General features: G+C 35.8%; 1 protein-coding gene across 1 annotated transcript; it reads right to left on the bottom strand.

Moving 5' to 3' along the window:
• Positions 1-6,932: 6,932 nt before the first annotated feature.
• LOC113769011 lies at positions 6,933-9,242 on the bottom strand. The gene is made up of 2 exons (XM_027313501.1): positions 7,791-9,242; positions 6,933-7,658 (listed from the first exon to the last, which is right to left on the bottom strand). The coding sequence occupies exons 1-2, from the start codon at positions 9,240-9,242 to the stop codon at positions 6,933-6,935; spliced, it is 2,178 nt and encodes a 725-aa protein (XP_027169302.1).
• Positions 9,243-10,395: the final 1,153 nt, after the last annotated feature.

The following is a 10,395-nucleotide window of genomic DNA, read 5'->3' on the forward strand; positions in this document are numbered from 1 at the left end:
ATACAGTATTAATTATTTTTTCACAATTTTACCCTTTTATCTCTCTTTTCCAATACAGGATTCTTAATTACTACTCCTAGTTTGGTGGGAGTTAGTTTGCATTGCTTTTGGCCTAGTAAAACAACACCACTTAGTACTCTAGTGAAAGAAAACATGAGTGAATTGGATAATTAATGAGGATACAAAAGAAAAGTAGTGTATAGATTTAAGCAATAAAAAACTTTTCTTAATTGGTATGCAAAACCTTAAACGTCAGTTATAAAAAAAGGGAGGGAGTATGAAACTACAGTTTGTGTGACTTGACATGGGTGATTCAATGGCATCCAATAAATATTGAACTGTCGGCCGTCTCTGAAAATTTGAATGGCCTAGAGGACAGCGTCGCTTCAAAATGTTAGGGCCGTCCAAATAATTGAACAGGATACAGGATAGCGCCAACAAAGAAAGAAAAAATGCAGTCCGGAACAAAATGTATGCCATTAGAACAAGTGAAGGGTTAGTTGTAGAATGTAGAACAAACAAACGTAACTAAACCTCTTATTGACTCTTTTAAGTGAGCTGAGGCCTCAGGAACAAGCTAAAAGAGAGATTATTGAGTTGAATTATTACATTGTTTTTGTTGACACCCCTCAATTTTTGGTTTCGGTATTTAGATAAATTAGTTTGGAATTTACCATGTTTCAAGGATTAATTTTATTCGGGAAGAAAATTTGTTTATAAATTTATGATACTAGTCTAAAGACCCGTGCTATGCGCGGCTATAAAGAATGTTGTGAAAAAATAAATAAATAGTTATGGGAATATATAACACATAAAAATTTAATAAACAATAGTTTAACTTATGAAATGTCAAACAGTTTTTAGCTACCCCTTCCTGCTTCTGCCTTTATAAATCCCATCCCTTCCTTGCTGAAAAAAATTGAAAACAAAAAGCAATTTTAACTACCGTCTACCTAGTATAAACATGCATTACAAAAAAGAAAGTGGTGTAACACATAAAACATGTCATATTAAATTGTAATAGATCTAAGACCAAACTATATTTGCTAAATGCCAATTCATTTCACAACCATCATGTCCAACATTCAGAAAATTCAAAAAGCATTTGCCAAAATGTTAAATTCATTTCTTAATCATCATATCCATTACATTTGGGATAAAATTCATACAATATCGGATTTCTTTCAAGAAGAATAAAAAATAATTATTTCTTTCATACAATAAGTTACTTAACACAGCTATCGAAAACTATAATCCAGGTAAAGTAGAATGCTATCAATATATCAATTTTCTATGTTTTTTTCTTTTTTTATCTTAAGTTGATATTTAGCAATTTTATAGACATATTAGCCTTTTAGCTTTTCTAGAAGTTTTGTGAGCTTCAAATTGTAATTTTTTTACTATTCCAGCCATACTCTTTAACAGATTATGCATCAGCATTTTACTGATGGTGTCAAGATTTCTTTAAATGAGTGGGTATAGCCGTATAGATCAGTGGCTTGTGTATCAAAAGAATGTTAATATTTTAACAGATTATGTCACACATTTAAAATAATTTTTTTTTGTCGATACAATAGTTTCCTATACTATGGGGAAGAGGAGGGTCTGAAGAGGTTCTGGGATAACTCAGAGGGGATTGAACCACCACCGGACCAAACGGGTGCACTACGCACCCGTTTGAATTTTTTAAGCAATGTCACATTTAATTGTAGCAATTGATGGGAGGCAAGCCTTAATGCATTGGTGGTAGCCATCAGCCTTGATTGTGGCAATTGGTGGCCACACATTTAAGATAACTCATGTGAAAAAATCTCAACACTATCCCTTGTGCAAAATATTAATCCGCAAACCAAAACCATATTATTATTCTGCCATTTTAGTTTTTTTTTTCACTTATCATTCTTCAATAATGTTCCTTCCTTTGTAGATGTGTCTGTGTGAAAAAGAGCACCGATGTTATTCATATACAGAAGCAATTCTCTGTCCCTCCAAAATGACTATAAAATCAAACATGCAACAACTGGTAAGTTGCTTAAATCCTCCAACCATTTTCATCTTTTCCTCTCTTTTTTTGGTTTCTCTTATGTGCAGACCAAATATTGGTCCTCGTCAAAGATCTCTTGTAGGATGTTCTGCTGAATTTTTCCATGGTAAGCATATTAAGTTTCCATAATGAATAAACAGTTTATTAGTGTTACATATTATTATTCATTGTACTAACTTTTTTTGCATAGCAGAAGGGTCAGTTGCAACAATGAAGGAAATGGTTTGGCACAAAGGTTGAGTTATCAGTGCTCGGCTGATGACACAGCTTGGGTGGCCATGGTTTCTTCTGGGGTTTCCACAAACACATTTGTTCTCCATAATGCTCGGGTTGCATTATGGAATATCTGCACCAACGTGGGTCATGGGGTTTGCATCTATGACATCCATTGCTAGTACTCCATTTGGATAGAGCCTTTTTCAGAAAACTCATCTACCTAATGATAATTTTATCTCACATACGCATTTACTCAAAAAAATTAGCAATAAATTTTCAAATAAAAAAAAATCCAAGTATCCAAACGGAATTAACATGTGTTCTAGCCCTGAGAAATTTGATATTGATATTAGAGCCTTCAATTAGATTTGGCAGTTCGTTAGAGAACACACACTGATGAACTGGAAAGTAGCAAAAATTAATACTGGTTGTTCTTCATGGACTAGCAATGGTGGAGTCAAGACCCAAGGTCACTGGGGCAAAAGATAGAAGAGTAAAGGAAAAAACTATGTCGATAATACACAAAAATCATAATTATATGAAAATATTATTTTCAATTATATATTTTACAGTGAAGAATATGATAAGGAAGCAATACTAAAACATTGATTATGTGAATAATTTAGTTTTAAAAATTGATAGATTTTATTCGCAATCATGTAACATGATTTTGAATTGTAAAGTACAAGATAAAATACATTTGGACTTGTTTTAGATTTCTGTGGGGGGAAATTTTAGAATAGCCAGCAATGTTGAAAATTTTTGGGAGGACAATTCCAAAGAAACATTCAAAGATTTGGAAGTTTTCTTTATAATTTTGTTATTTTTCAGGAATTTTTTTGGGTGGTTCCTCAACTCAATGTGGTTCCGCCACAGTGGACTAGGTACAAAACAATGATCACATGTATATACAAAAGGAAAGAAAAGGGGATAAATTGATCATTGATAACAAGGACCAATTTATTTGTATAAATAAAATAAAATAAAATAACCTGTCTTTGAAAAAAAAAAGGGTCCAGTTTATATCAGAAACCTTCCCCTTATGACATTTACAAGCTGTTGAGGGTTCACTTGTTCGTGATTTGAAATTTTGATATTTGCAGATCAAAATCAGTCATCTCACCATCAATCCTGGTGGTACTTTAGTTATCCTGGGTTTGGTTCGTATGTATTGATGCACACCAGGATAGTCCACGTTATAATCTTGTTCAGCAGATAATAAAAATTGGGTATGGCAAAGATTGGGAATGCAGACTTAATCACACTTGGAGAAAAGGCAATATTGCGCTATCCCAAGACCAAACTTACGTAATAGTAATATTAGTCAAGTGATTGTAAACTTTCAAGACTTAATATATATATATATATATATATATACAAAAAAATTTGTGCTGACTATTTGATTAATCTAGGTCTGATTCAACCACCTGGGTGACCATTAACCAGCTTCTTTTTTTTTTTTTTTTTTTTTTGTGCTGACGGAGTAGGTGTTCGGGTCAATCCTTACGGGGCTCGACTAATCCCACTCCGGTTCGGGAGGAGAGGCCCCATCTCCCGAACATGATAACCAAGGGACTCGAACCCTTGCAGGCACTGGACACCAGCTCCTAAGGAGACGTGCTGAAACTAACCGAGCTGCCCATTAACCAGCTTCAGGCATAACTAATTTAAGAAGACTATTAGGGAATGATGTTGCTAGCTAGGGTTGTCACACCAAAGTGTAATTCCTATGTTGCAGGACCTTGGTCCCTCCATTGTACCCAAAAAAAAAAAAGTATTATTAGTCTAACTTCTTTAAACTAGTCCACCATATCAAGCGGAAGTACATAAACATCACCCTAGACTAGAAAATGACTCGCAGTTCAATTATTGTCGTAAAGTTTTCTAACTTTCTAGATTTCCCATTTTGCAATTCAAGATGGTAATTGAGTATAATTCTTGTTCTTCCCATGGAAAATAGGAGAAAAGATGAGTTTAAATGGCAAATTCAGCTACATAAAGTTTTTTGTGAGAAAGCTATGAAATAAAGTCCGATGGCAAAATGCATTTGACCATCATATGAGGGCTTTTTTTATTTTTATTTTTTTTTTGGAGCGAACTATTACATTTCATAAATACTTGAGGGGATAAAAAATAATCTTTATAAGGATCTAAGTAAAAATTTCAACTTTGATCATAGGGACATTCATTAGTTTTCTTAATATATATTGGGAGCAGCCGCCCAGAGGACGATTACAATTTGCCTAGTCAGTAATTAAAAACTTAAATTAATCAATAACTTAAGACTAAAACCTCCTTAGATTTCAGGAAATTAAAACCAACGGCCGTCTGGTCACTCGGGGGGAAATTAAAATATGGGAAAATTGCAGAAACCACCCCTGAAACTACTGACAGATGCACTGAGCTCCCCTCTAAGTTCTGAAATGGCAGATAGCACCCCTCAACAGGAACATTAAGTTGCAAAATCAGTCCAGGCAGCTTCAATTCCCATTAAAAAATTAGCTGTACAAGTGAGATAAAATATTTGTTCCAAATTTGCCCTGATGTTGGTTGACAAGTAGTATTAACAAGGGAGGGGCTTTTTCATTAAGCACAAGGAAGTTCAGGGGGTATAAATGCAACAACATGCTTCCAGATGATGACCTGCAACAACTTCATTTGCCGAGAAACCAACGGCTACTTAACGGCTAATTGATGTAACTAAGGCACTAGCTTATAAACGATGGTCAGTAGCAAAATGAATACCAGAATCTGGACTCATGTATGCAGTAGCAATTTTTCAGCTCAAAACACAGCTTGCTTGATACACAGTTTGGCAGTTTCAAGTCATATTGCAGAAATCAGAAAATGGCTTCTTCCAGCCACAGGAGAACATCATGGAACTCTCCTACATCCTTCACAATACAAAACAAATATTGCTGGTGCAATAGAAAGGCAACATAGAAGATTTCTGAGTCTGAAAACAACCCCAACAAATTATACTTTTTTTGTTCAAAATGCAAGTACTTCCAGTGGTATGAGGGTCCAGAAGAAGAAGAGGTTAACAGTAGAAACTATGACACCAATTCAGTGCTACAATCGCACCTACAGCAACAAAGGTCTATGGCTGTTAGAAGGGAAATGCCAACTGTTCTGACAAGTGCAGTGGCTATACTTTTCATCATCAATCTCATACTTGTTGCTGTTTATGTTTTCATCCATATTGTGAAGTCAATAGGCTGATGCTATCCAGAAATGTACATTAGTAATGAAGTAGATATAGCTGCAGTTCGAATTTATATGTAAGACATAGGAGAGGAACAAGTTCCCTTCATCATGTATGCAGCAGCGTTTGTAGTTTACAATATAAATGCAAGCCAAAGTTCTGTTTATATCTACTGTCATCAATACAAAATCACTTGTTACCAACAATACAAAACAAAATAGTCACAGAAGCATACTTGTATTACAAGATTAATGCATTAATACAACAAGTCTGATCAGAATTTAGTAATTTGAAGTACTACAAAAGTGAAACACAACAGGCAAGTAATAGCAGAGCATGACTGAGCAATCCACAAAAGGTTCAAAACACCATCTGAACCATTAAATCACTTAGAACAGATGGTGAGGATTGCAATGTCGTGAGAGGCAGAAACATGTCTAAAACTGCCACAGTAGAGTATAAAATAGCTCTGTTATGTACCTAATTAATGGCATACTACTGAGTTGATACTTTCAGCAGTAAGCATTCACTTGCCAAAACTATAGAGATAGTATCAGAATTGCATACTAAAACTGCTATTATTGCTAACATTTGTTGAGTGCAGTGTTGTAGCTGCATTGATGGATTCAGATGCAGGTGTAGCAACTTGAAATGTAGCAATTTGCTGATGACCAGCTTGTTCCACAATTTGAGTGATCTGAGCAGTATTTGAGTAGTTTCTCTTGCTGCTCCCTCTAGCAGATGCTCCAGTATTGCTTAAAGGTCTTCCTCTCTGCACAATCACACGTGTTGAAGATTACACTCAAGCATTTTATTGAAGCATATCATAAAATGCACTCATTCAATTGCACCTTTTTCTTTGAAGTGGTTGTTGTGCTCTGATTCTGCACATGCACATTCACAGTTGCAGGTGCAGGTTGAGTTGAAGAAGAAGGATTGCTGCCTTGGCTTGAGTGTACAACTGGAACATTGCCAGAGACATGATCCTAGCAGTAAACATTGACAAGTAATATTAGTTTCGACAAGGCATGTGCTATAAATGTTACAATCAGAAGCTTAAATAAGTTAAAAAAATCTTACCCAAAGAGTTGCTCCTGACAGGCCTGTGTTTGCAGTCCCTCTTCCAGGTTTGCCTCTTCTATAGCTCTGTTGTTAAGGAACAAGCTAATTGTAAGTAATGAATTGATATAAAATAATCACATTCAGTAGCAATTTCAGCACATATAACACCTGCTGGCCAGTAGTTCTGTTGCCATTCTTCTTATTCTGGACAGGTGCTCCTTGCCATGACCTCTTGTTGTGACCAAAAGAGCCACAGTTTCCACACTTGATGTAGCAAAGTCTTTTTGGTTGTGACACAGACTGTCCTTTATCATGTTCCCTTCTCCTTTTAGTCTTTGGTCTACCTGGAGCTCTCCTTAATGGAGGAGGCAGGACTGTTACAGGTGTAACATATGGCATAGGTGGTCACATTTTCTCATCAGGAATTGGATGAATCATACTTGAATATGTCTTTAAGTACTTCTCTTTTGAGAACCAATGCTCACAGTAGGATTCCAGCTTTTCTCTCTTGTAGATAATCCCTAGTGCAGCATGTTTACAAGGAAGGCCTGAAATTTGAAATGCTCCACAATCACAAGTTTTAGCTGATAAATTGACTATGTAGGACTTGTTCATATCCCCCACTTCAAATACATCAGTAGAAGCCATAGTGAGTTCATATTGTCTTGATACTTGTCCTATTTTTTGTAGTTTACCAAGCATCTTTGGTGTGATGGCAGTGGTGAGCATGCACCCTTTCTGATATCGCTTATGCATTTTCTTCATGAACTTCTTCCTCAGCCCATCAACAAGTGTCAAGATGGGCTTCCCTCTTAGCTCACCTATCCATGCATTGAAGGACTCAGTGCAGTTATTTGTGACATGATCACATTTTAGTCCAGTATTGAAGGTATATCTGCACCATGTTATTTTAGGAATTTTGTCCAAGTATTTCCTTGCTTCTATGTTTAACTCCTTTATGCTAGCCATGGCTTCATTATGTCCTGCAACATCAAAGCTTTTTGTTGCTCTCCAAAACAAGTTACTAAGCAGAATACCAGGAAATTGAGCTTTAAAATTACTGTAGATATGCCTACAGCAATGTCTTCCACTAGCAACAGGCACTCTCTCTTCATAAGCTATATTCAAGCCCTGAAATGATCACCAAAACATGCAAACAAGTTACACTAAAAAATACAGAATCATTGACGAGTACATAACTATTCCAGAATCTGGATGCATAACAGAATCAGAATAATGTTCAAGGCTTGTTGTGAAGCTCACCTTTTGCCTGTCACTCATGAAGGTTAGAGGACCATGAAAACCATTTTCTGAAGTAAATGGTCCAAAAAACTCCTCAAAGTAATGAAAAAACCAACTCCAGGTTTCTTTATTTTCAGCTTCAGCCACAGTAAATGCAATAGGAAAAATGCTATTGTTAGCATCTAATGTGACTGCTGTGAGAAGCACACCACCATAAGCACCTTTTAAAAAACATCCATCAAAACCAACAAAAGGTGTACAGCCTTCAACAAATCCACTTCTTTGAGCTTTGAAACTAATAAACATTCTGAGAAATCTAGGCTCAACAAGAAGAGTAGGCCTATCATAATGTATTTTGCAGATACTTTGTGGGTTGTATTTCCTGATCAGCTCTGCATACTTTGGCAATTTGGCGTACGATTCAATGTGATTGCCTTCAATCTCATTTCTTGCTTTAGTTAGTGCTCTATACATCTGCCATTTGCTTGGATGCACACCATACTTAATCATCTCAGCTTCTACCCCTTTGGTGGACATGTTGGGGTGAATTCTCATGACTGGAACTAGTTTCTTGGCAATCCAGTCAGCTGTAGCTTCTGTGTTCTTCCTGTCCATCACACATGTGTGTTCACCTTGATAAGTCTTAATCATAAAGGTCATGGAATCTAAAACTGGTGATGCATGGATTCTCCATTTGCACCCTTCAACACCACAAACAGCAGTGACTCTGCTCTTCTCATTCTTTAGTCTCATAATTGGAAATCCTTTCTGAATTACATAGTCCTTTAAAGCTGCTCTAAATGCATCGACATTAGTAAATAGTTGACCTTTCTTAAACTCTATCTCTACTTTTGGGTTGTACGTCCACAGTTTTGATTTCAAAGCTTGCTGAACAGGGTCAGTTTCTTCTTCATTTTCAGAATAAGGAACTAAGGCACCCTCCTCATTGTCATCAAAATCAGAAAATGACATGTCAGATTCACCACTATCGCTATGAACATCTAAATCTTTCTCATTGTCACTATCCATGCTGTGCAGCCAGCTTGAATCAGAGCTGGAATCACTATATTCACCCTCAGAATCATCAATGGCAACAACACATACCTTGTCCTTTCCTTTTTCTCTTAAGTTCAAATCAGTGTTATGACCATTTTCATTTATCTGATTAGCTTTATAAGATGGAATAACATCCATATCCTGCACATGCACATTAATCATTCTTCCAGACTTATGCATTTCAAACATTTCACGTACACTATCATCATCTGTAATATCAAACATACGATCTGTCTTAGGAATCTGACACCTCATATGTATTAACTTATTCAGATGCCCAGGGACTTCACCGAACACCTTCTCAGCAACATCAAATAGTAGATTAAGGTAACAGTAACCAATTGGATCGATATTTGGATTTCTCACTTGTTTCTCCTCATAGTGAACAACCATATCATAAGTAGAAAAAAGAGCCATCCTAGGTTTCAAAAGTGACAGAAACTTAGCAATGTAAGTAGAAAATAGCAGACAACTGTATCTAGTTTAGACACTGATGTCTACACTGATGACTAGTCATGAACTCAAGACTATTGTAGCATTCACTGAGTTGATACAAGTCTTAAAAGATCGAAAAATAGATCATGATCAAAACATCCATTGATAAACATGTCTAAAATAACATGAATAGCAGAGTACAACAGCTCGTCTAAAACCAGCTACAATATCATCATATTTGGCATTGATCATTACTGACAATAACATCACATTTGTTTCTGATCATTACTAACACATTCAACTCATGATGGAACAACAAACATGCATTCACTGCACTCAGTATTCAAAAACATGATCATACAAGAGCTAAAGTACAAATTTATTTACCTACTCCACTTCAGTTCTTGCAAATTAACTGCAGTTGATGCTCAAAATTGGTTCCTAGCTCACGGTCACATATGCTGTTTATCTCTCACGGACAATCAGCCTCCCATGAACTAAGCCAGAGTTCCAATTTTCTTCTCTTATGTTTCCTTCTCTTAATGGTCAGAATTTTATCTGCAAGGCACACTCTCTTATGCTGCAAGTAGGCAGCTTGTCACCTCAAGAGCAACTTGTAACAAATTGGCGCCAATTCATGGCGCCATCTTCCTCAGCAATTGCCGCCCTGTTCTTGCCTCTAAAACTAGTCTCACACTAAAGCATACTCTTAATCAAAGCTGGACGGAGACTACAGCTTGAGTTAGTTAGTTAGTTAATTAAGAAGTTAATTAACTAATTAGATAATTAGTTAAGCATCTAAAGTTAATTAGTTAATTATCTATTTATGTCAACAGATAATTAGTTAATTAATTAATTAGATTATTAGTTATTTAGTTATTTAGTTAAACTATGCATAAATAGTTAATTTAGTGTAAACTACAATTATCAAAATGACAAACATTTTATTGGGTTTAAGTCATCACATTCTTTGGTAAAATTAAATTTCAGTGAGGGTATGTTAGTAAATTGACCATGAAGAATCTATTAAATTGTGTCCGCCTTTTTTTAGGGAGGTGATTGCTATTTCAAAATTCATAGGGGAGGTCAATGCTATTACCATAAAACTCAGGGGAGGTTTCTGCAATTATCCCTT

The sequence above is a fragment of the Coffea eugenioides genome, chromosome 4, assembly GCF_003713205.1.
Source record: "Coffea eugenioides isolate CCC68of chromosome 4, Ceug_1.0, whole genome shotgun sequence".
In the NCBI taxonomy this organism is placed as follows: domain Eukaryota; kingdom Viridiplantae; phylum Streptophyta; class Magnoliopsida; order Gentianales; family Rubiaceae; genus Coffea; species Coffea eugenioides.